Source organism: Rhinatrema bivittatum, chromosome 4 (assembly GCF_901001135.1).
Source record: "Rhinatrema bivittatum chromosome 4, aRhiBiv1.1, whole genome shotgun sequence".
In the NCBI taxonomy this organism is placed as follows: Eukaryota; Metazoa; Chordata; class Amphibia; order Gymnophiona; family Rhinatrematidae; genus Rhinatrema; species Rhinatrema bivittatum.
Genome location: NC_042618.1, coordinates 249,757,236 through 249,784,585, shown reverse-complemented (window position 1 = coordinate 249,784,585; position 27,350 = coordinate 249,757,236). Strand labels below are relative to the sequence as shown.

The following is a 27,350-nucleotide window of genomic DNA, read 5'->3' as shown; positions in this document are numbered from 1 at the left end:
TGGACTCTAAAATCGCAGTGGATTCAGTCTTCTCAGCCATTGTCCACATCACCAACCAGCTCCGCTTATCGCTAGCCTGGTGGATAAACCAATCCAATCTGCTTCAAGGCCTTCCATTTCAGGCTCCAGACCTTGACAACAGATGCCTCCAACCTCGGCTGGGGTGCACATGTTGCAAACCTGCAAACTCAGGGCATTTGGTCTCCAGAGGAAGCCAAACACCAAATTAATTTCCTGGAATTTCGTGCAATCAGATATGCTCTCAGGACTTTTCAGGATCACCTTTCCAACCAGGTCATCCTGATTCAAACCGACAACCAGGTGGCCATGTGGTACATCAACAAGCAAGGTGGAACGGGCCCCTACCTCCTGTGTCAGGAAGCTGCACAGATATGGGCGAAAGCCCTTTCCCACTCGATGTGCCTCAGGGCCACCTACTTGCCGGGAGTGGACAATGTGTTGGCAGACAAGCTGAGTCGCGCTTTTCAACTGCACGAGTGATCCCTCAACCCCACTGTAGCGGACTCAATATTCCAACGTTGGGGTTACTCTCACATAGACCTCTTAGCGTCAGTTCACAACCGCAAAGTAGGGAACTTCTGCTCTCACTCGCAGCCAACACCTTCAGCCAAGAGATGCTTTCTCCCTCTCATGGGTTAGTGTTCTCCTTTATGCGTACCCTCCACTTCCACTCATTTCAAAGACTCTCGTGAAGTTGCGAAGGGACAAGGGACTAATGATTTTGATAGCCCCTCAGTGGCCACGCCAGGTCTGGTTTCCAATTCTCCATGACCTATCAGTACACCGGCACATTCCTCTGGGGAAGGACCCACTTCTGATCACTCAGAACAACGGCTGCCTTCATCACTCCAATCTCCAGGCCCTCTCCCTGACTGCCTGGATGTTGAAAGGTTAATCCTTCACCCTCTTAACCTTTCAGAGCCGGTTTCCCGTGTCCTAGTAGCTTCACGAAAGCCTTCCACAAGGCAGTCTTATCGTTACAAATGGAACAGGTTTGCGGTATGGTGTACTTCCATGTCCATCGATCCCTTCACTTGTTCCACACCGAAGGTTTTGGACTATCTCTGGCACCTGTCAGAGTCAGGTCTCCAAACGTCTTCTATCAGGGTACATGTCAGTGCGGTAGCCGCCTTCCTTAAAGGATGTACCTATTTCAGTACAACCCCTCGTAAAACGCTATTTGAAGGGCTTGCTCCACCATAAACCTCCACTGCGCCCTCCGGCCCCTTCCTGGGACCTCAACTTGGTTTTGGGGTGGCTCATGAAACCGCTGTTTGAGCTTCTCCAATCCTGTGATCTCAGCCATCTCACCTGGAAGGTGATTTTTCTTTTGGCGATCACTTCTGCTCACAGAGTTAGTGAGTTACAGGCCTTGGTCACCTACCCGCCTTACACTAAACTTCTGCATGATAGGGTAGTACTCCGCACTCACCCTAAGTTTTTGCCTAAGGTAGTATCGGAGTTTCATATCAATGAATCCATTATACTACCCACCTTCTTTCCCAGGTCTCACTCAAACCCAGGAGAACGGGCTCTGCATACCCTTGACTGTAAACGTGATCTAGCATATTATCTAGACCGTACAGCTGCCCACAGGAAATGCACTCAATTGTTTGTTTCCTTCGATCTCATCAAATTGAGCAAACCTGTGGGTAAGCAGACTCTCTCCTCCTGGTTAACGGACTGTATTTCCTTTTGTTACCAACAAGCAGGCATTCCGCTTCAAGACCATGTTAAAAGCACACAATGTCAGGGCCATAGCAACATCAGCAGCGCACCTATGTTCGGTGTCGCTTGCTGACATCTGTAAGGCTGCTACCTTCGCAGCCCATTATTGTTTAGACAAGGCTGACAGACAAGATTCCATCTTCGGCCAGTCTGTGCTACGCAATTTATTTGCGAACTGAGGTACCAACATTCTCCCGCCAACCCGATAGGGTTCAGGATGCCCTCTACCAAATTCCACCCCAGTTGTTGTGCCTGTTGCACGTCTTTGGGTACATTTGGTGCATTGCTCAGGCATCCTCAGCTCAGTACTCACCCATATGTGAGGACTACCATCCTGCTTGTCCTGTGAGAAACCAGAGTTCCTTACCTGTAACAGGTGTTCTCACAGGACAGCAGGATGTTAGTCCTCACGAAACCCACCCACCACCCCGCGGTGTTGGGTTCGTTTACGTTTTCTTATTTTATTTTCTCATGTACTTTTTACTATAAGACGACACTGAATGCTGCTTTAGATGTCAACTTTTTCGATTTGTGACCTTGGTCTGCCCATAAGTCCTCCACAGACTGATTCGCTGACTCTTTAGAAAGAGACATTTTAGTATCTGATATAAATCAAGTGGCTCTGGGGAATTAATTAGGATAAACCTGGTGGGAGCTAGCCGCTTATCACCAGACTAGCTCCCAGCAGAAGTCAATTTTTTTTTAGCAAGATTATAGCATATTTGTTCAAATAATATCTAGTGATCACGAAACTGAAAGCACGCTCCATTTATTTTGCTTGCTAGCAAAGTGCTAAGAAGTAATATATTGAAAAGGCAGGTTTACTTATTAATATAAAAAAATCCAATAATAAGGGAATTCATTGTTAATGATTGACTGACATTTAGAAAATGCTCTTTGTATAGTTAGAGATCCACATAGATAAAATGTGCTACTAGATATATTTGAAAGTCTGTCCTAGCAGATTGCCAAAGGCCTCGCACCTACTCTGTGAGTCTTGACAAGGGGAGAAGGGGATTCAACACTGGGTAAGACACCATGCAACAGGCTGCCTGGCCGCCTCCTCTTGTCCACCGTCCAACCTGCTGGTTTATTCGGGACCAATCCCCTGGACCTGTCGCACTCTGGGTCACTGTTCCTCATTCCAAGGCTGTGACATTGTTCCTCATACCGAGGCTCCTTTGTACCAGCTTGCACCTCCCCTGTTATCCCTCTTTACCCAATACTGGTCTCAAGCACTCCAGCATGATAGGGGTAACAAATAATTGCATAGTTAACACAGTATAACTAACATAATACATTGCCTTTTTTTTTTTTTTTTTGAAAGTCATCTTTTATTCAGCCAGATACCCAAATACAACACCCAGCACAGTAAGAGAATGTACAATTAAGAAACAGAAGCAAACTTGATAAATACACCAGTAGGTAGTGAACACAGGTGGTACTACTTTGCAAAAATCAATAGTGAAATGAAGAATGTTATTTTCACATAGTATCCATTTCCACTCTGTGCATATTCTGCATCAGTCATTTTTTTTATTACCTAACACACATCCATCTGCCTTTCCATATCCATTATCATTCATCCCCCAACAGAGTGCCAATATATTCTATTACTGGACAGGAGGGTTGGGCAAGTAAATTCTGTCACAGGAGCCAGCAGCGAAGAGGGGAAGCTGTAGGAGCCAGCAGATTTTAAAACTCCCTCCAGCTCTGCACCTTTCATCCACATCATGATGCCAGTCTTTGAGCCAATATGGGGTGGCTGCCATTGTAGACTGATAACGTCACTGCAGTTGGTGCAAGCCAATCCCAGGGCACAGAGAGAGTCATTCAATGGTGCCGAACAGGAGAGGGAGAGCAAACTCCTCGCCATCTGCATCGTCATCATCAGCCACTCGCTGTCTCCATTGCCTGGAGCCAGGATGCAGACAGGGTGAGTCCGGTGGCCCTTCCATTCCAGGTGTGCAGCTTTACAGGCAGTATCTATGCTAGGAGGGCTGCCCATTTTAAACAATTTATGCATTTAAATTAAGTCTCTAACTTGAGTTAATCAGATAATAGTAAATTTTCAACTATGAGTGACATGCTATCAGAAATGTCAGTTGAATTTTTTTCTTGCTTTGCTGCAAATAGTTGCATTCCTATTGAACTCTGTCTCTGTAGTAAGAACCAGCATGATTGTCCCACTTTCTCTTGTTCTTTCATACTGCTTTAGTGTTGTGCTGGTCGTTTTCTCAGTCCTGACTGAGTGAATGCAACCTGTTTCACCTAAGTATTCTCAATAAAGGGTCTGTCTGGTTCTCAACTTAACTGATTTGTTTTATCTGTTCCATGATATAGCCTTCTCAAAAATCTGTGTATATAAGACTCTTGCTAATGATTTCACATGTTGCATATAGCTGGGGTCTTCTGGTTCCATCGCTTGAATGTTCCCCTAATAGTTTTTGTTAGGCTTTCTCTGTTTATGTGCATCCTCTAGTACCAGTGCATTTAAAAACAGTCTTTATTTTGCACCTAATTCTGCTCCTTCTTCACTTAACTTTTATAATTCAAAATTCTTGAAACCAGATTTTATAAATGGTGAAACAGTGAAAAACAAGAATCCAATAAACCTATTGATGTCAGTTGCCAGTATATTGTTACAAAAAGTATACATGAAGAACTTGGAATCTGCTTGTCACCAGGAAGTGGGCATACGACAATGAGAGGATGATTTATTTATGGAACCAAAGTGTTAAAATCAAGTCATGACTTCTGTTAACTTATGCAGCAAATCAGATAACAGTAGGCCTATTTTAAAACCAAGAATTAATGGTATGTAATGCATTTGCCTTTTGCTGCCAGGACTGAAAGTTTCTCAGTTCGATAAATGCTGCCAGCTGGCACAGTTAGCTGAATAAAAAAATTTCAGTGAGAGAGATGGAGCATGAGTTCAGAGATGCAGTCCTACATATGTCAGCCTCTTTTACAGGGGACATTCCTCAGGAAACTTTACTTTTCATCTTATTCTGCTTTGAATGTATTGCTTTGTACTCAAGTTCCTTAAACAATTATTTTCTTCAGACTGTTTAAAATTTGGTATATTGGCTTATTTTGTTCAGGAAGCTGCAGAAAGGCCATGGTTTAGGTGGCCTCTACTAAGTCATCTAGAAACAACCAGAGACTCAAAATTTACAACAGCAGCAAAATAAGAAATTGCATTGCTAAGTTTAGCTCTGTGCTAGAGAGAAGTTATCATCCTTGAATCTGCTGCTATGTTGTAAATGTTGGTCATAGGCAAGGCAGCCATAAAAGAATGCAGGGGAAACTAAACTATAAGCCTTCCTTTTTTTCAACTTGAGGCACCATTGTTCAGTTCTAGTTCATGATGCTCAAAAGTATAAATTAACATGTGAAGTTGTAAAGTAACAGGGTAATTTTAAAAGTAACGTGTGTGCCCATAAACAAACATATTGACACACGAGCAGAGAGATGCAATTTTAAATTGTGCTCACCAGTACTCACGTATCATTTAAAGTACCCTTCCTGCATGTATTTCAGCTAGGGCTTTAGGGACTTTTATGCGTGTATGAAAGCAGATTTTAAAACATGCTCACGTGAGGGGAAAAACCAGTTTTTCCAATCCACCAATTTGCCCATTTCATATTGAGATCTTCAAGACCCCTCTGGTTCTTCATCCTTCAAGCCTCCCCCTTGACCCCTAGCCCTCACACTGTGCTAAATATCCTAAAACTCGAGATCTCCAGACTTACTCCTCATTAGGACCAGAAGTAAAGTTATGTGGATAACAAGCCAACATAAGCCATGGTCAGCTTTTTTAAAATGCGGAATTATGCGCGAATGTCTTGTCCATGCCCAGGAATGCCCATGCTCCAACCCTTTTCCACCCCTTTCTTCTTGACACGCTCACAAGTATGTACGTGCATACTTTGTGGCTTCTTAAAATGCGCATTGCTTGCACACGGGCTTATGTGGCTGTTTTTGCGTGAGCAATGGTTTTAAAATCAACCCATAACTGTATATGATTGCAGCTGTTATTAACTATTGCCTCTTAATGTGTTACAGGAGAAAACTTTGACCAGAGCCCATTGAGGAGAACATTCAAGTCAAAGGTTCTGGCTCATTACCCTCAAAGTATAGATTGGAACCCTTTTGACCAAGATGCTGTCAATATGGTATGTAAAGCAATTATTTATTTAAAACTTCCTAAGGCTAACACAACTGAAGAATGCTTTAATTGACCTGTTTTCCTGACAGTTAATTGGTAGCAATTCTTGATTATCTGTGTAACCTATTTTATTATTTTTTTGTAAATTATTTGTTTACTCCTTTGCCAAATATTTCTTACTACTTTCTTTCCCATCTGGCCTTCATTTGGGAAACATCATGCATGGCCTTCAATGTTTTCCTAGCCTTCTTCCACAATTTGTGGTCCAAAATTTGAGCTAAGTAATATATATGTTAGCTATGCTTAGCCAAGAATATAGAGCCTGATCTGATGAGCACTGAACGTCAGTGCACATTTTCTTTTCCTATGCACTAAAGAGTTATCTCTAATGGTTTCTTTCTGGAAGAAAAGGTGACAGTACTCACCCCTCCTTAGGTTCCTGCAATTGGTCACAAAATGTGTGAAATGACAGCATTACAAATATTACACCCAACCCTAGAACACCAATACACCTACTATTGTGAAACAGAACAAACCATACTGCTACAGATCACTACACAGAAACTACACACTAGAAGAGTACCTCACCTTCATCACACAGAGAGAACAAAGATGGCCCCTCACCAAATATAGAATAAGTAACCAGAAATTATAAATAGAAATATGCAAGACAAAAACTGAACTAGAAACCTCAAATAGCCAGACTGTGCATGCAGTGCAGCACTGGAGAAATAGAATGCAAGTGCATTTCCTTCTGTACCAAGCAAAATAAAAAATATCAGAGATGCTGCACATTCACATTCCCAAAGCCGACGTATTAAAATCAGTAAAATTGCCTGAAAAAGAGGAATATAAATCAAATTAAATACATAAATAAACCAAAAGGAAAATGCTGGGGTTTTTTCCTGTCTTTGTTGTCTGGACATTTTGGACCTAAACATATCACCCTCTCACAACAATGATGGGGAATCAGCATCTCCAACATAAGACCTCCTGAACTTGCACACAAATGGATGGTGATTAAGGCTTGGTGGTCTCAACATAAGACATCCCTCCCACCCATACACACAATGATGAGGGGGCTCGGCAGCCAGAACAGAAAAGTTGGCACTCACTCACACTACTTTGCCCTCCTCCCTTCCCTCCCTGGTGATCTTCTCTGCTTCTTACTTCCCTCCTCCCAGCAGGCAGGCTCAGTGCCCTCTCTTTCCCCAGTGGCCCAGCATTAGTTCTCTTTTCTCTTACACTTCTCTGCCCAGATGGCAGTCTTTCTTCTCTGTGCAGAAGAGAGGACATGGAGAGGGGGGAGCAGAGGCGGCACAGGATGAATGTTTTTCTGGAGGGGACCGTAGGGCAATTAAAGCAAATGGAAGAAAAGATGCCGGTACTCAGTACCGCACATATCCTCTGAAATTAGCTTTGGTTAACTCCCAGTGCTGTAAGATAATGGTATGCCAATGCATCAGGAGTTAAAAAAAAAGAAAAGAAAAGAAAAAAAAGAAACTAACCCAAAAATGTGTGTTCATAGATATGTTTACTTTGCATAAAACATGATTTATGCGCATAAAACATTTATGTCCTGAAAACATGATTTGTGCAGAAGGCGCTTTCTCTGCATTTATAGGCATAAATTGCATTTTATGTGCAAAAAATATGATTTATACATAAAGCATATTTTGTATACATAAATTCCAAGTACATTACCCCCTTCCTCTGGCACCATGAATTCCAGGTTCAGATCCATAGACCGACACTAACGGTAGAAATTTTACTCCATCTCTGACCAGGAGTTGAATTTCCAACATTAAGAAAACATTGGTTAAGCCTACATGACTTTCTAGGGAATGATAGCTAATTCCTTGATTAACGTGGGATTTACATAGAAGGAATGCAAATTTTTGCATACATTTCTATTCACATTTGCGTACATATTTTTTGTGACAAACTCATTAAATTTAGAGTAATGTGTGCGTAAAAATGTGTGTACCACAACACTCTACCAGCACATAGCTGAGTGAACCTTATTGCATCAACCTGACAGTATGCAATGTTTTCTTAACATATGCTTTCATTATTGTCCTTTGATTTGTCAACCATTTTCTGTCTTCTTAAGGCTTTTGCATGTGCTATTTCAGCACCATAATTAATCCAAAGAGCTAGAGGCTGAACCTGAAGTCAAACAAATGTTTTACTAAAGGGTCATGAGGCAAGGCCAAGATATTTTCAATATTGTTATGATCTTACCTTACTCATTGTACATACTGTTCCTGAATGTAACTTGTCTTGAGGACAATCCAGTGGGAGCACTGAGAGGAGAAGATCACCTTGCTGGTGGCTGAAAGGAATCAGAAAGTTTTGCTTGGGAATTTTTTTTTTTTTTAAGTATTGGGGAGAAGTAAACTATTGGGGTATATTATTTAGTGTGTTTGTGCTTTTAATAGTCAGTAAGGCAGCTAATAAACAGAAGTCAGATTCTTTGGATGAAGAAGGTCTCATGATCGGAGAGCATCAACCTGGTGCAGCAGGAAAGGATCCTGTAGTAAGGACCTGCTCTCCAGGTGGTGCATTGTCCTTTCGGACTGAGGATGTGTCTCCAAGGGCTACTGCCAAGGAGGGAAGGGTTAGGTTTGCCATCATAGTTGGTGATTCAATTATTAGGAATGTAGACAGCCAGGTGGCTGGTGGGCATGAGGATCACCTGGTAAAATGCCTACCTGGTGTGAAGGTGGCGGACCTCGTGCGTCACCTAGATAGGATTTTAGACAGTGTTGGGGAGGGGCTGGCTGTCGTGGTACATGTGGGCACCAACGACATAAAATGTGGGAGGGAGGTTCTGGAAGCCAAATTTAGGCTCTTAGATAGAAAGCTTAAATCCAGAACCTCCAGGGTAGCATTCTCTGAAATGTTCCCTGTTCCATGCACAGGTCCCCAGAGGCAAGCAGAGCTCTGGAGTCTCAATGTGTGAATGAGACGATGGTGCAAGGAAGAGGGATTCAGTTAGGAACTGGGGAATCTTTTGGGGAAGGGGAGTCTCTTCCAAAAGGATGGGCTCCATCTTAACCAGGGTGGAACCAGGCTTCTGGCGCTAACCTGTAAAAAGGAGATAGAGCAGCTTTTAAACTAGAACCAAGGGGAAAGCCGACAGTCGCTCAGCAGCGCATGGTATGGAGGGAGGTATCTTCAAAGGATAGTAATGACACATTAGAATTAGGGCATCCTAACAGTGAGGTTCCAATAATAAGAAAAGAAGTCCAAGTGCGTGTAAATAAAAACTCACCTGAACAAAAAAATATTCTAATTTATCCCTATCAATTAAAAAGCAGAAAGAAAATACAAACAAAAAACACACTTTGAGATGTTTGTATGCTAATGCCAGAAGTCTGAGAAGTAAGATGGGAGAATTAGAATGTATAGCAGTAAATGATGACATAGACTTAGTTGGCATCTCAGAGACATGGTGGAAGGAGGATAACCAATGGGATAATCAATGGGACAGTGCTATACTGGGGTACAAATTATATTGCAATGACAGAGAGGAGCATCCAGGAGGCGGTGTAGTGCTTTATGTCCAGGATGGCATAGAGTCCAACAGGATAAACATCCTGCATGAGACTAAATGCACAATCGAATCTTTTTGGGTAGAAATCCCTTGTGTGTTGGGAAAGAGTATAGTGACAGGAGTATATTACCGTCCACCTGGCCAAGATGGTGAGACAAAATAAAGCCTGACTCAGGCCGAGTTTCGCTCCCACAATGGGGCTGCCTCAGGGGCTACAATACACAAATAATAAACATAGCTTAACAATACAGGACATACGTAAATCAAATATAAAATCATATGCACATATAAATGGTAACATATAAAATGTACTTAATTTAGAACAACGGCTCACTTCCTCAAATTCTTAGTAATCTAACAAAAACGTATATGAAACCTTTGAGGATAATTGCTAAAAAGCAAACTCTCTGATTTTGTATTTTAACAAACAAACTCTCAGGGGTAGGTATCAGAAAAAAGTGCTCACAGTCTCACAGGCTCTTGCCCTATACAGGGCTACAACCCTTCTCATATAATGGCACTGATAAATCACGTCATCTACCATTTCCCCATGAGAATATTTTCTTTTTTTCTTTTTAACTTTTCAAATTTAGAATATAACACCCTATAAAATTTATTCTTAAAAATTAACATCCGTCCATTAAGTGATATTGTGTATTAAAGTACTTATCTCTTTGTTTGTGCTGTTACTACTAACTTTCAATACTTTTTATGCGCTCGCTTGCTTGCTGTCAGCTGTCTTCCCGCCCGACATTGACAATGTTTTGGCGCAACAATTGCGCCTGCTTCAGGGGCTTACTGCTCAATACCTAAAGAGAAAAATTTTTTTATTGCACCAAATTTAAACATATCTCACCTTTTAGTTGGCAATACTATCAATGGTACTCACTATTCAGCTTAGCGCTATCTCACCCGATCCTTCACGGCATTCAAATATGGCGCCTAGACGCTTTCACTATCTCATTACCGGAAATGTGTTTTTATATCCTGTCGTGAATGATTAAAGCACCTATCAGCTGGAACTTACAAATACACCGACTAATCTACTTCCTTGTTGAGCCCGGCTGGCGCTACCGTATTCAATTTAAAAATCCACTTTTGCTCACATTGTAAGAGGCGTAAGTTTGAATCACCTCCTCTTTCATCCTGTTCCATTACCTCCAACACCGTACATTTTAAACTAAGAAAATTATGGGATTGTTCTAAACAGTGTTGTACCAGTGGGGCTTCTAATTTATTACATTTAAGTGCACTTTTGTGTTCTATTAAACGAGTTTTCAACTGTCTTGTTGTTTTGCCTATATATAGTAAGCCACAAGGGCACCAAATAGTGTATACCACAAAGCTGGAATTGCAAGTGGATTTTCTTATTGGTTTAAATCTCTTGAGTTTTTCTAGGGGTATCCTAATGTTTGAATGAGCTAGTGGGCACATCGTACAGGACCCACATGCAGAGTGTCCCTCACGATTTATTTCATTTCTGAAGGAACTCTTAAAATGTGATCTTACTACTTGATCCTTTATGTTTGTTCCTCTTTTAAAAGCTATTAATGGTCGCGATTCAAAGACTGAATGTACTTGTAGGACATTCCAGTGGCGTCTAATACTGCGCGCCACTTCATTCGCCCCCAGAGAATATGGCAAAACACAAGTCAAACGTTGTGAATGTCTCTTTTGTTGAGGTTGTAATAAATTTTCCCTATGGTTCCATCGTGCTCTCTTACAGGCTTGCTTTATCACTTTTGAAGGATAACCTCGGTCTAAAAATCTCTGGCTCATCTCTCTAGCTCTTAATTTGTATTCTCCTATTGTTGAACATAGTTTCCTCAGCCTTAAAAATTGGCCAAAAGGAATACTGTTTTTCAATGGTAATGGATGGCAACTAGAATATTCCAGCAAAGTATTACGATCTGTGGGCTTTTGATAGATCGTAAAGAAAATTTTTTTTTCTTTTATTGAGATGTTTATATCCAGAAATGAGACCGAGCTTTTGTGAAAAATATAAGTGAACTGTAAAGCCTGTTCACGGGCTCTCCACACTATGAAGATGTCATCGATAAAGCCTGTTCACGGGCTCTCCACACTATGAAGATGTCATCGATAAATCGGCGCCATACCAAAATATTATTCTGATATGGAGAAACTGCCAGCCACTGTGATTCAAAGTGTCCCACATAGAGGCTAGCGACGCTGGGGGCCATAGTGGCACCCATCGCCGTGCCTCCCACCTGTTGGTAATAGGTAATCAATAAATTATCCATTGAATTTTAATCTTTCAATGAAAATACTATATGTTTAAACAAATAAAAAATACTCTAGACATCAAAAAACACACAAAAGCTTGAGTAAAATAAGATTCTTAAATAAAATAAAATCTTTGACTTATACAAAAGATCAAAATTAGAAATGTTACCTCAGTTTTCTTTGTTTTGTATTTAATGCTACAGATGTTCTTATGTATCAATATGTCAAAGTTGGCTGAAAGAAACCTAAATGTATAAACAGAACCAATTTATTTCCTGTAAAATTTAACAGATGCAAAAAATGTCTGAAATGTATTATAACGAGACAAAATTATATTGTAGTCAAAACTTAAAAATTAAATGTTAATATTTACCAATTAAATAACTCAATTTCACAATGGAGTTCTAAATTATTCAATATTAAATTACAGCATTAGGCATTGTATACGTGTCGATTATAATCTCTTCTATGGATCGACACGTATACAATGCTTAATGCTGTAATTTGCACAATTGAATTCTTTGTACAATTTGGGAATCGTAAAGTCAATCAATATGAATGGCAGTTAATAGTTACGTGTGAGCATAAAAAAGGACTTTTTTATTTAAATAGTTAACTATACACATCTTTTTATTATCAATTTAGATAAAAGAACTGTATTTATAGGATCTAAGGTGTCCATATATACAAATATTTGGCACTATTTGTAAGTACATACTCTTTTTTATTTATTTATTTATAAATCATGGCATTAATATATTTGGGTTTTTAATTTAATATTGAATAATTTAGAACTTATTTCCACAGCATACGGTCTTGCTGTTGTTTTGTTTGCCTTGGCTGACATCTTCCAGTTTGTTTTATTGGACCTCAAAGAGGTCAACCATCAATTGCGGGTGACTCCTTTTTGCATGGAAACATTGCGCTCAGTGATAATGGCTGTGCAGTCGGGGGAATTTCTGACCTCCTTGGTTCTGTCCGAGGTGTATCTGCATATTCCCATCCAATTAGAGCACCAACGTTTTCTGCGATTCACAGTTTTGGGACATCATTATCCGTTTCGAGTGCTGCCTTTTGGTCTGGCCACCATACCCAGAACATTTTCCAAGGTTATGGTGGTGGTAGAGGCAGCAGAGTTGAGAAAGGATGGAATCCTAGTACACCCATACTTGGACAACTGGCTAATTCGGGCCAAGTCTCTGGAAGAGAGCCTCCTGGTGATGCGCAGGAGCTCGATTGGGTGGTGGATATGGCCAAGAGCATTCTTCAGCCATTTCAGTCGCTAGAGTATCTTGGTGTTCAGTTCAATATGAAGGAAGGCAATGTTTTCCTGCTGGACCGTATTCAGAAGTTGTTGGCGCAGGTGCATTTATTGATGAACACAATGGGGCAGATTTTTAAAAAGTACGCGCGTGCGTACTTTTAAAAAATCTGGCAAACAAAGTACACCGGATTTTAAAGCGCGTATCTTTTAAAATCCGGGGTTGGCGCACGCAAGGTTGCGCAAAATCGGCAGCCTGCGTGCGCCGAGCCGCGCAGCCTGCCTCCGTTCCCTCCGAGATCCACAGTATAGATCAACTTATGGAATGAGCAGAAGTGCACTTGCAGGAGATTTCAGCCTCGCACATTGCAGGAAAAGACAATGTAAGAGTAGACTTTCTCAGCAGGCAGAGTCTGGACCCAGGAGAATAGGTGTTGTCAGATGAGGCATTTTAGCTGATAGTGGATCGCTGGCGCCTTCCATTTCTGAATCTGCTGGCATCGTCTCACAATTTATTTATTTTATTATTTTTATATACCGACATGCGATACAAGATATCACATCTGTTTACATTCAGGTACTGTAGGTATTTCCCTATCCCCAGAGAGCTTACAATCTAAGTTTTGTACCTGAGGCAATGGAGGGTAAAGTAACTTGCCCAAGGTCACAAGGAGCAACAGCGGAACTCAAACCCTGGTCTCCTGGTTTGTAGCCCACTGTCCTAACCACTAGGCTATTCCTCTTCCCAATGCAAAGGTCCCTTCAGTCAAAGGAGAGTTCTGAAGTCATTGAGCATCAATGCTTTCATGTAGAAATGGCCGGAGGGCAAGTTACTGAATGCCTTTGCCCTGTAGCTCATGTTGGGTAGAATGGTTCGGACGGTTGAGAGTCACAGAGGGTTGGTGCTTTTGCTGGCACCAGATTGGCCCAGGAGACCAAGGTATGTGGATCTGCGAAGCATCCTGGTAGACTCTCCCCTCCGGTTTCCGGCGCACATGGATCTGTTGCGGCAGGGTTCTGTTCTTCATGAAGATCCAACTCTATTTTGTTTTATGGCTTGGCCCTTGAGAGGGCTCGCTTGCTGAAGAGTGAGTATTCTTCTGCGGTGATTGCCACCTTACTATGAGCAAGAAAGTTCTTCACTTCCTTTGCCTATGTGTGGGTTTGGCGAGTGTTTGAGGCATGGTGTGAAGATTGAGTGGTGCTTCCTTGTTCAGTTAAGATCCCACTCATTTTGGAATTTTTAAAGGATGGACTGAATAAAGGGTTGACCCTTAATTCCTTGAAGGTACAGGTAGTGGCTCTTGCCCGTTTTAGGGGTCAGGTGAATGGTGGTCCATTGTCGGCTCTTCCAGATATGGTTTCTTGAAAGGAGTGAAACATCTTCATCCTCCCTTGTGGTTACTTGTGCCCTTGTGGAGTCTAAATCTGGTTTTGGGTTTCTAAGAGGGTCCTATGTTTCAACCATTGCATAAACTTTCCTTGAGATTGCCGACTTTGAAAACAGTGTTTCTTGTGGCAATTTGTTCTGCATGTAGAATATCCGAGCTGCAGACCTTGTCTTGCAGAAAGTCGTTCCTTCGAGTGACTCCAGGGGCAATATAGTTGTGTACTGTTCCTTCTTTTTTGCCTAAAGTGGTCGTGGATTTTCATGAAAATCAGTCCATTCCCTACTGTCTCTGGACAGGGAAAGTGATGCAGAGGAATATCGCCTGTTGTGACTCTTGGATGTCAAGAGACATATCATGAAGTATCTAGAGGTTTCTAAACTTTTCTGGAAGATGGATCACCTGTTTGTCCTCCATGGTGGAAGTAGACATGACAAATAGTTTTCATGGGCTACATTAGCTAGATTAAGGAGGTAGTCACGGCCATATATGTGGATGCTGAAAAGCTGTTACCTAGTCAGGTTAGGGCTCATTCCACTAGGGCTCAGGCAGTATCATGGGCGGAAGTTGATTGTTGTCTCCTGTTGACATTTGCCGAGCTGTGATGTGGTCCTCCTTATATACCTTTTCCAGGCATTATCTTCTGGATGTGCAGGCCTGGGAGGAAGCAGCCTTTGCACATGCGGTTTTGACTGGACCGTGGACAACCTCTCCCTATTCGGGAGTAGCTTGCGTACATCCTACTGGTTCTGGATTTATCTGTCTAGACGCTAAGAAATGAGAAATTACTACTTACCTAATAATTTCCTTTTCTTTAGGATAGACAGATGAATCCAGCTTCCCACCCTTGGCTGCCGAATAATTGTGCTGTGGTCCTCCTGCGTGGCTACGTGGTCCACAGGTTACTGATAAGTGTTAATCCAGTCCCTAGACTAGTTGTCTGAGCTCAGTGTTTCCTGTTGGCTGAGTACTGAAATGGTTATCCGTTATTAATCAAGTTTTTGCTAGTCCATCCACAGTTGGCTTTTGAAGAGGATACTGGCAGGCTGATGTAACTGCAAGAATATATATACTGTGATGTCAGCTTTGCTCCGTCTCTATCTGCTGGTAGAGGTGCATAACCCACTGGTTCTGGATTCATCTGTCTAACCTAAAGAAAAGGAAATTATCATAAGAACATAAGAAAATGCCATACTGGGTCAGACCAAGGGTCCATCAAGCCCAGCATCCTGTTTCCAACAGTGGCTTTTCCAGATATGGTTTGTTTCTTGAAAGTAATTTCTCATTCATGAACCAAAGTGGACAGTTGTTAAACTTAAGAGAGTTGACACATTGGCATACAACTCCAAGGGTTTAAGCATGGTCACATTGCCCCCATGCTATGCTCTAAACCAGCCATACATAGAGGACTGCCCAGCAGGGTATGGTAACTAGGAGCATTGTAAGTGGTGCAACACTCCTGAGTTTGAAATGTTTGTTTGTTTGCTGCCCCCCCCCTCCCCCCTTGAATTTTATGCCACCTTCCTGGTCCTGCAGGAGGATAGTGGCATTGCTTTTTCATTCAACATGGAACTGTCAGTTACTTGCTGTGCTGCTGAATATTCTTAAATTATATCACACATACTGGTATTTGACTTACACAGTTTTTGGGGTGTAATTTGATATTTCCAGGTGCTCTACTTGTAATTTAGAAATTTAATGTTTGAACTCTTAAATCCTGAAGGTCTTCTATCTCATGGTACAGTGCTCTAACCAACAGACCATACTTTATGCCTTTTAGTTGAAGTCTGATATGCTTGCATGATAAGTAAAATGGGTACTGATTGCTTCATTAGAAGCCATCCTTGCTGCCATTATGAGTATTTACCAGTAAAGGCCAAGTCAACCAGTCAAGATAGCCTATCCACCGTCTTTATTCTGGACCTTATTGGAAAACTTTTGGCAGATTCTGGATATCCTGACAGATCTCAGCAAAAGGATAAGACATTATAGAAGATACTAACAGCATCTTGTGCACACCAACACAAGATCATTGGAAAAAATGTATTTTAAGCTGTTATCAAAGGAATACTTATTTTTGTAGCAAATTTTATCTAATAAAGGTATGTCCAGGAGTAAGAAAAAGTTTGCTAAATGGGGACTATAATGTTGACCTTTCCTTAGGAATCCATAGCCAGCATCAACATTCATTATGCTTCATAGCACACTGAGCTCAGACCAGCCAAGCTGTCTCGCTTGGATTCAAATTGAAGTCTAGGAAATGAAGCGAGAACTGATTAAGAGAAAAGTAATTGAGTAGCTAATTGGTAAGAGAAAAAAAAATTAGCTCAAAGGGATATCCACATGTGTTGGCCAAGAATAGCTTGTTAGGTATATTCAGATTCTAAGAGCATTTGCTAATCTGTGTGGCCTTTTCTGATTTTCAGAACTGAAAGTTTGCATTCTTCTAAAACTCAGGGAAATAAAAAGCATAATTAAAGATACCCTGGCCGGTCCGTTGGCTCCATGCCTTATGTAGCACTGACAAGCTTAAGGACCTTGGTTATATCTTCTGCTTCCCAGGTCAGCTGGGGATCCTGAGGAGGCAAAGTTCATACCTCCCAGGAGGGAGGGAGTCATGGCTGTCTCTTAGTGGTGACAACTAGTGACTGGATTCACAGCTAGTGATTACAGAGTACGGGAAGGAATCCTGGTGCATGGCCTCCAGCATAGGTGCCAGCTGTGTGGGTGCTTGAGTAACTCCATTAATGAATAAACTTCTTCACTGTATCCAAAAGAGGGGTAATTTGTGTTGTTTAGCACCCCCTCAATTGTTTTGAAAAATTGGGTTCTATGGCCCCTGGCTAAAGAACTGTTGCTACAATAACTAGATTCAGTATGTTTGGAGAGAAGTAAAGTAGGGTAAAATTCACACAGGCCGATACAATACAGTACGCTCCGGCGGAGCGCACTGTTAACCTGCGTTTGGATGCGCGTTTTCGATGAGCTAGCTTTACCCCTTATTCAGTAAGGGGTAATAGCGCATCTGCCTGTGGACCTACCCTCGGTAGGTCCACAGGCAGATCGCGAGGCCACTCACCGCCGGCAGCCCCGACGCAGCACGCCGATTGCTCCGCCTCCAGCCAGCCCCTCCGGGGACCAGCCTATCGCAGAGCCGCACCGCCAGCCAACCAAACGCGGCCACTGAGGCCTTTAAATCTTCACCCAAACGGCGCCGCGCGCCGTGCGTCGCGCGCCGAAGGAGCGCGACAAAGGGGCCTGCCCCTTTGAGCGCCCCTTCGTGCGCTCTGAGTGACCCTTTGACCTAATATAAAGCTCTGTGCCATGCCCTGTCATTAATTACTGTTGCAACAATCGTAAAAAAAAAAAAAAACAAAACAAAACGCCTTGGATACAGCCTTTTAGAGGCAAGTGCTTACATGTTTTAATTCTAGATTTTGTTAGAATTAATAGTACTAAAAGCCGTTTACCTGTCTCACTTACCTATCTTACTTACTTACCTGTATTTACCTAGATTAGTCCTGTCCTTACCTAGCGTTGGTTGGATACAACAGCACCTAAGGCCTAAAGCAACTAGAGTTTAAAGCACCCATCTTAAACACTCTTCTACATTTCCTTACTTAACGCTAACGTTACGTACTCAAACTCCCCTTACTTCCCTCCTCCCTCCCCCTCCTCCCTTAATTTTAGGTAAGTTACTTTGCTTCCTAGTATCCTCCACTCTGTCAGCCCTTATCTACTGCAATCGACTGACTGCTACACTCAATACAAAATACAACCTCACTTTATACAACACACAAACACACAAATACACACTCACTTTTACCTGTGCAGCTTCAAAATGCTAAACATCCCAACACTCAGCTATTATAGACATAGACCTACTGCACCGCATACCATATGACAACGATCATACCTCAAAAGCATTCACACAACCATGATCTCCCCACCACTCACTCAAATCATCGGCTTCACAGCACTCACACTCATCCTCTTCAATGCACAATCTTTAAACAAAAAAACCTCTATACTTAACGACATCCTCTCAGACGAAACACCAGACATCTGTGCCATAACAGAAACATGGTTGAAAGACACTGATAATGTTCTCCTTAACCAGCTCCCAAACAATATATACGATATAGTCTCCATCCCCCGATTAAAAAAGAAAGGTGGAGGCATTCTCTTAGCCACCAACAAACAACTCAAACTCACACTCCAACCCATCCCCCCCCCAGCTAAATTAGAAATTGGCTTGTTCAAAGCCCCCTCTCTACAAATCTGCCTCATTTATGCTCCCCCTGGAACTCTTAACAACAACCCTTCATCTCTCATTGAATATATAGCTAAAAATATCTCTATCGACTCCCCAGCTATTATCCTAGGAGACTTTAATCTCCATGTCAACACAACACCTCATACACCTAGCTGCTCCTCCTTCCTGGAAGCCATGAAATCACTAGGATTCAAGCAAATCATAAACATGCCCACACATAAAGCTGGTCACTCACTCGACCTCATCTTTACAAACCGTCACTTCGTAACTGATTCTCTATCATGCACACCCATCCCATGGTCTGACCACTATATCATAAGAACATCCAACACTCTTCAAAGACCGCCGCCCCTCCAAATCTGCTCTACCACTATACAATACCGAAAAACATGCAATAGAGATGAGCTTACCACAGCTCTATCCAACACCCAGTTTAACCTTGATCTATCAAATGCTGATACTGCTTTAACATCATGGAATGAATACACCCTCTCAGTTGCTAATAACATTTGCCCCCTCATTACAAAAAACCTCTCCTCTCAGAAAAATACAAAAAAACCTTGGTACACTCCCACACTGAAAGACCTAAAACAAGCCCTTAGAAAAGCTGAAAAAAATTGGCGTAATGAACCCATACCTACTCTACTTGCACGATACAAAACTTCGCTGCAAAACTATAGTGAGATGATCAACAATGCTAAAAAGAATTTCTATGCTAGTAAAATACATCAATTTCAATTCAATCCAAAAATTTTGTTCGAATATGTCACTTCACTTACCAACCTCACTCCAAATATCATACCAGAAGAAGAAGCCAAAATCAAATGCGAACAACTGGCTTCTTTCTTTCAGGACAAAATTAACAAAATTTTGACACGCTTCCCCCACAATTCCCACAAGCCCCAATTCAATAACCTCTGTCACACAAAAGACTCTGCACCTCAGCTAACAATCTTTGAAAACACAGCAACAACTGAAATTGAATCCCTGCTCAAAAAAGCTAAACCCTCCTCTCACCCGTCTGATACCATCCCCACAAAACTCCTCCTCACTGTCCCTGATCTAATAGCCAGCCCCATTTCTAGCATCATCAATACTTCCATCGAATTTGGACAAGTACCCAACACTCTCAAATTTGCTATCCTTAAACCTACTTTAAAAAAACCTAAGCTCGACCCATTAGACCTTGCCAATTACCGCCCTATTTCTAATCTCCCATTTATTGCTAAAATCCTAGAAAAAACTATCAACCGTCAACTCAGTGACTATTTAGAAGAACACCAAATCCTCTCTCCCTCACAATACGGGTTTCGCAAATTACATAGTACTGAAACTCTTCTCTTATCACTGTCTGATTACCTTCTCAAAAGCCTAGATAGAAATCAAATACATCTTCTAGTAATCCTGGATATTTCAGCGGCTTTTGATACCGTTAACCACCAAATTCTCCTCCAACGCCTACACGAGATTGGAATAATTGGTACCGCGCATAACTGGTTTACTTCCTACCTGTCCAACCGTAATTATAAAGTCAAAATTGGCAACCACCTATCAAAAGAAATCCCCCAGAAGCAAGGAGTCCCGCAAGGCTCATCACTTTCATCTACCCTTTTTAACATTTATCTTCTTCCACTTTGCCATCTCCTCGCCAACCTTAAACTTCCACACTTTTTGTACGCTGACGATGTACAAATTCTTATTCCAGTAACAGAATCCATATCCAAAGCTCTTGAAATCTGGGACACTACTCTCACTGCCATCAACAATTTATTAACTTCCTTACAACTTGCCCTCAACTCCACAAAAACAGAACTCATGATCATATCTCCTCCCACCCCATTACATACGTCGCCTACCTCACCTATAACACCTACGCACATACAATTCTCTCACCAAGTCCGAGACCTAGGAGTCATTATTGATGACCAAATGACCCTCAAAAAATTTATCAGTGCAATCCTTAAAGAATGTTTTTTCAAATTACATACACTCAAAAAATTGAAACCCTTGCTTCACGCATCTGATTTCCGGACAGTTTTACAAGCCATGTTGTTTTCCAAAACAGATTATTGCAATTCACTCCTCCTAGACCTACCTAAAAATGCCATCCGCCCCTTACAAATTCTGCAAAACACTGCAGCCCGTATCCTTACCAACACAAATTCAAAGGAACATATTACGCCAGTTTTGAAGGACCTACACTGGCTCCCCATTCAATCTCGCATACAGTACAAGACATTAACACTGATCCATAAAGCCCTCCACAATCCTGAAATGAAATGGTTTAATAATTCACTGCAATTTCAAACTTCTATTAAGCCAACTAGAAATCAATACCTCGCCACATTACAGACCCCCTCACCCAAACTATATAACCATGCCTCCACCAAAGCACGAGCGCTTTCCTTTTCTGGCCCATTGTTATGGAATACCTTGCCCACTGAACTGCGCCTTGAGCCATCTTCCAAAACCTTCAAGCAAAAACTCAAGACATGGTTATTTACACATGCCTATACCTGAAATATATATGTCGTTCTTCCCTTTATATGCCCTGCCTGATTTACCCAACACCCCCTTTCTCTACACTATATCTAAGTTCCCCTTTTTATGCCCTTACTGTAAATACCATTCCATACATTTGCTCTTAAATTTATTTATTTATTTATTTAAAAACTTTTTTATACCGGCATTCGTAGGACACATCATGTAGGTTTACAAAAAACTGAGAAGGAAAGGAAATTACAAAGAACAGGGTAGGGGGTAACTGGGTGAATATACAAGTATAAGAGAGTAAAGTTAAAAGGCAGCGATACAACTATTTGCATTCGATTCGGATTAGATATGCAAAAGAACTAATATACAATGTTACATAAATGCACCTTAAGCGCTTTCTTCCCTCTCTTATCACCCCTAATTTATAATTCCAACCCCTCATAACCTGTCCCTACTCTCATACCTAATTTCCTAATATCCCTTTACTTTCCAGTCCTGTTTAACGTAGCTCAGTTAAACCTAAATGATAGTTTGGTTTTAAAAGATTCTACTTGTTTTATGTTTAAATATATATATTCTTACTTTTGTTATATGTATAATGTTTATTTAACCCTGTTAAATGTATAACGCTCCGGCGTAAGTTCCTGTTCATTGTACACTGACGTGATATCTTTGATGAGCGGCGGTATATAAAAAACTTTAAATAAAATAAATAAATAAAAAAACAACCCCCCTGAAACTAATAGCACCCGCAACATGCAAATGCATGTTGATGGCCCTATTAATTATTCCCACGCGATTCACTAAGTAAAATGTGCAGCCAAGTCGCACATTTTACTTTCAGGAATTAGCGCCTACCCAAAGGTAGGCGTTAATTTCTGCCGGCACCGGGAAAGTGCACAGAAAAGCAGTAAAAACTGCTTTTCTGTACACCCTCTGACTTAATATCATGGCTATATTAAGTTGGAGGTCCAAAAGTAAAAAAATAATTAAAAAAAAAAAATTTAAAATCGGCTCGCGGATTGAAAACCGGATGCACAATTTTGCCGGCGTCCGGTTTCCGAACCCGTGGCTGTCAGCGGGTTTGAGAACCAATGCCGGAAAAATTGAGCGTCTGCTGTCAAACTCGCTGACAGTCGCCGCTCCTGTCAAAAAAGTGGCACTAGGTACGCAGTATTTTAAAAACTGGGAAGCAGTGTTCAGAGCTCCTTGGGGGGGGCAGAGAGTCATAGCCATTGCTCAACAGTGACACCTAAAGGCCAGATTGTGTCCATATTAGCCGGGTCCTAGGAAAGCTGTGGTTTGTGGCCCTGGCTGAGGATTTTCACTGCAATGGCTGGGACAAGTTGGGAGGGATATAAACATGGGATACTCTTCAGTGCTCTGGTTTCCCCAACACCTCCCCACTAAGTAGCTGTGAGTGAAGTTTCCTGGCACCATTGCCCATTAAAGGATGCTACTGATTGGGTTGATAATGCAAAAGGGACAGGAGGAAATTTCCAGCCCAAAAAATGGGTGGCATTAACATGTGACTCAGGAACCACACATGTTTCTAAGAGATCTTAAAGTGGCTCTTTTGGATCACATCATGTTTAAATAAGATACAAGATAATATTTATATCTGGCCCTTTGATACATGATTCACTGAATGAATGATGATCAATACTATAGATTTAGGACCCGATTCAAACATTCCGTAGGGTTGCTTATCTGGGAGATGAAATGACACAGGTAGGAACAAGTTATTTTGATAGCTCTGTTCTGGTTAGGTCATTTTTTTTCACAGAATACATATAAACCACTTTTCAGGAACAGAACATATTGAATGGGCTATTCAGATTAAACAATCCCTCCAAGAGCATAAATTCCAGATATGAGGGTCAGTCAGTTTTAAAATAGCAAATCCAACTCATTTTTGGTATACAGAAATGTATAACCTTCTAATATTCTTCAAGAAGTGTTTTTAGTTTGTATTTTTTACTCTTTTAGTGTATTTCTTCTACACACCTACAGTTTAGATACTTTGTTTCTGTAATCCTCTTATTATGTTGGAACCCAAAGTTCTGCCCAAAAATCCAGTGTTTATCTAAAGTTTTAATTCTCAACCCAGGGCTAGATTTAAAAGTATGCTGCCCATATGCAGAGGACGTAGGGTAGGAGATTTTCCCTTGGAAATCAGAGAGTAATAGGAGGGGGTCCTAGTTTTTGAGTATCTTCAGAATTTGGTGTCCTAGGCTCATGACTATGCCTAAATGACACACTCTTAACCAAGTACACGAATGCTCCTGTCTGAGGTTATAAGCTAAGCCAAGCGTTTCCCTGAAGAACTGAAGTATGCCATCAGACTCTTTACACCTCACCACATTATTTAACACAGTTATCGTTGTTGTTACCTTAATGTTACTACTCATTCTCCACCTCTACCCTTGTTTGCGACTCTCACTAGAGCTGTCTTTTTTTCCAGGTTTATTGTACTTTCCAACTGTAGTTATATGTAAACCGACGCGATATGATTTTTCATGAGCATCGGTATATAAAAGCGCATAAATAAATATTGGCCAACTTGTGCAGTCAGGGTGTGGGCTATTCCTCCCTCCACCCCCCACTCACACAGATTTTTCTACTGCCTTTCGGTGACTGTCTGTGCTAGCCTACTGGCACTGGTAACACAAAATTCTTGAAGGGCTCTGCCCTGTTCTGGAACACCCAGAAGTAACTTTCCTTCTCCTTGCAGAATTCCAAATTATCAATGTAGAGGCAGGAAACCCTTGCTCATATAAAGCAGGAGGCACCACTACAAACATTTTATACCACAGTTGCAAAGTGCTGGGCATGCGTGTCATGGGACCTTCTGTGCAACAAAAAGAATTCCTGGCCAGTTTCAACCATCTAGTAAAACTGCCCCTAAAATTATTTAGTAGCATCAGTCAATAAAAATCCTCCTCTATGAGAGTGATCTATACAGGATAAGACAGAATCCCAATATAAAACCTATACTTCAAGTTCTATGGTACCCTGTGATCCCAGAAGCTCTTTTTAACAAACAGTGTAGAGTAGAACTAGGGTACTTCCCCTTATCATTCATCATAGAAAAATAATATTCAAATTCTGGTGTCCCTTCACTTAACAGCAACACATTGGCACACTTCAGTAACACTAACAATTAAAAACTCTGCAAAAAATGTAATCAGAACCTATAGCAAACCTGCCATACCATAACAAACTGACAGATTCAAACAGTAACAACCTTACCCATCAAAAGGCAACACTACAAATATTACACCAGACCGTAAAACACCAAATCACCTCCTATTAGGGAACAGAACAAGTCTACACAGAAACTACACACTTGCAGAATACCTCAGGTCAATCACACATGCGGAACACAGACACTTGCCAAATACAGAATGGAGAGACCATAGAATGAAAATAGAAACTGCAATAAGCCAGAGTTTGTATGCACTGTAACAATGGAAAAAACATAAATATTGCCATTCCTCATTAAACATCAAATACAATCGTGAAATATGAAACATCAACCATATCAATAAAAAGAATATTTCAAATCTGTTGACAAATAGGTCAGTAATGCATATAAAATGTTTAAAAATTTACCAAACATGTTGCGATTCCGGTCACTGGGGCAGTGACCGGGCCCTTACCTCCTTCTGAGGCACCGCGATTCGCCGGTCCCCGAGCCTCTCGAGCCGCGTGGCAGCGGCTGAAAACCGCCGGTTCCTGGGCCTCCCAAGCCGCATGGCAGCGGCGTCTCCACGAGGGAGATGCCGCCGAAGACTCCGCCCCCTTGGAGTGCCACGCGTGCGCGCGAGGACCGCCGTTTTATTGGTGCAGCCCCGGATGTCAGAATCCGCCTCCTGATGATGTCAGACGCCAGTAAGGGGGATTTAAACCGAGCCCGGGGATTCTATCTTTGCCTAGCAACGAGGTCACTTTCTGAAGTGCTAGTTGCCTCCTGTCGGTTCCTGATTCCTGCCTGCCTGCTTTGTATTCTGCTTGCTTAATCGTTGGTTCCTGTTTGCCGCCTGCCTTGATTCCAGCTCGTGACTTTGACTTTGCCAGTTTGCCGCCTGCCCTGATTTCTGCCTGTGACTCCGACCCTGCTTGACTGCCGCCCGCCTCGACTCCGGTCCGTGACTCCGTCTCCGCTGCCAGCCTCCAGTCCTGACTCAGCTCCGTGACTTCACTTTGCCTGTTTGCAGCCAGTCCTGACTCCGGTTCACACTCTTCCTGGGTTCATCAGTACTTTGCCTAAGTCCCAGCGGTCCGGGTCCCTATGGGCTCCTCCTGGGGGGACCTCGGACTTCCAGGGTGAAGACGCCTAAGCCCTAGCGACCCGGGTTTCTACAGCTCCTCTGGAGGAATCACGGGTTTCCAGGTGAAGCTCGTCAGCCCAGTGTGTGTTCTGCCTCCCGGTCGTCCTTCCTGGCCGGCCGGCCCAAGGATCCACTTCCCGGATTGGATAGTCGTAACAGTTTGCTAGGCCATGGATCCAGCAGACCTCGCTGGTCTCCAGGCCATTCCGGGGCTCGCCCAACGGCTGGTGCAACAGCAGCAAGTATTGGACTCCTTGGTTGCCACTGTGGAACGCATGGCAACTCGCATGGATACTGAACCACAGGCTCCAGCACCGGTACCTGTGGCTGCTCCGGTCGTCACATTGCAGACACCCACGCAGCTTCCCGCTCCCTCTCGGTACGCAGGAGACTCTAAAGCGTGTCGTGGGTTCCTAAACCAGTGTTTTGTGAGATTCGCTTTACTCCCGAACCAGTTCCCTACCGATTCGGTTAAGGTGGCATACATCTTCTCCTTACTAGATGGTAAGGCATTGAATTGGGCATCTCCAATGTGGGAGAAAAATGACACAACTCTCTCCAATTTGGATCACTTCGTGGCTAATTTCAAAGCAGCGTTTGATGAACCCGCTCGTCAGACTTCTGCAACCTCTGAATTACTACAGCTCCGCCAGGGATCCCGCACTTTGGCTGAATATGCGCTGGAATTTCGCACGCTGGCGCTGGAAGTAGGCTGGCGTGATGACGCCCTGCGTGGGATTTTCCTTGAGGGTTTAGCGGGACGAATCAAAGATGTCTTGGCAGCCCGAGACATCCCCGAAGACCTTAACGCTCTCATCGAGCTCACTGGACGTATAGACCAACGTCTGCAGCAGAGGGCCAAGGAGGTACGTCCTCCCCGATGTATGGTGCCTTTGGCTCCCGCTTTCTCGAGGCCGCTCGTGTCCATGCCTCGATCCACGGGGGTGTCCGCTGAGGCCTCTCCCGAGGAACCCATGCAATTGGGTAAAACTTCTTTGACGGAGGAGGAGAGACGTCGTCGCCGGTCTCTGGGCCTTTGTTTGTATTGTGGCGGAAAGGGTCATTTCCTGTCGCAATGTTAAGTAAGGCCGGAAAACGCTCGAGTCTAGAAGAAGCAGAGGAGTGTCTTCTGGGCTGTTTCAACGCTGCTCCTCAATGTACAGTTCCTGTAACTTTAAGGTTTTCCGGAGGTTCCTTCGAAACTCAAGCTCTCATTGACTCCGGAGCTGGAGGGAACTTCATCACCCAGACCTTAGTTTAGCAACTTCAGTTATCCACGCAACCTCGTGTTCCACCATTACGGGTTACTTCCATCCAAGGAACTCCGTTGCCCGGGAGTATCTCTGTTATCACGAAACCACTGATACTTCAAACCGGGATATTACATGAAGAGACAATCTCATTTTTGGTCCTGGAGCGCTCTGTGCACCCGATTGTCCTCGGTTTACCTTGGTTGCAGTTACATTCACCAACGATTTGCTGGGATGATATTCAGATTACTCGGTGGAGTTCACATTGTCTCCAGTCCTGCATCAGGGCCACACCGGTTCCACCTATTCCATTGGCTCATATTGGAGTTCCACTCCCAGCTCCCTACGCGGACTTCGCGGACGTCTTTTCTAAAGAAAAAGCGGAGATTCTACCCGAACATCGCCCCTTTGACTGTGCTATAGACTTACTTCCTGGAACCACGCCTCCACGAGGTAGGGTCTATCCTCTCTCTCAACCTGAGACTAAAGCCATGACAGAGTATATCCGTGAGAATCTCGCTAAAGGGTTCATCCGACCATCTAAATCATCTGCAGGAGCGGGGTTCTTTTTGTGGCTAAAAAGGATGGTTCCCTCAGACCATGCATTGACTATAGGGGTTTGAAT

General features: G+C 42.6%; 1 protein-coding gene across 3 annotated transcripts in view; it reads left to right on the top strand.

Annotated features, from left to right (window-relative positions):
* The window catches only part of DENND5B (DENN domain containing 5B), a 476,583-nt gene that overhangs the window by 137,389 nt on the left and 311,844 nt on the right, over positions 1-27,350 (top strand). For all 3 annotated transcript variants that reach the window (XM_029600012.1, XM_029600011.1, XM_029600010.1), the window contains one exon: positions 5,818-5,927. In XM_029600012.1, coding sequence (XP_029455872.1) covers positions 5,818-5,927 — 110 coding nt within the window. The remainder of the gene's footprint in view (positions 1-5,817; positions 5,928-27,350) is intronic.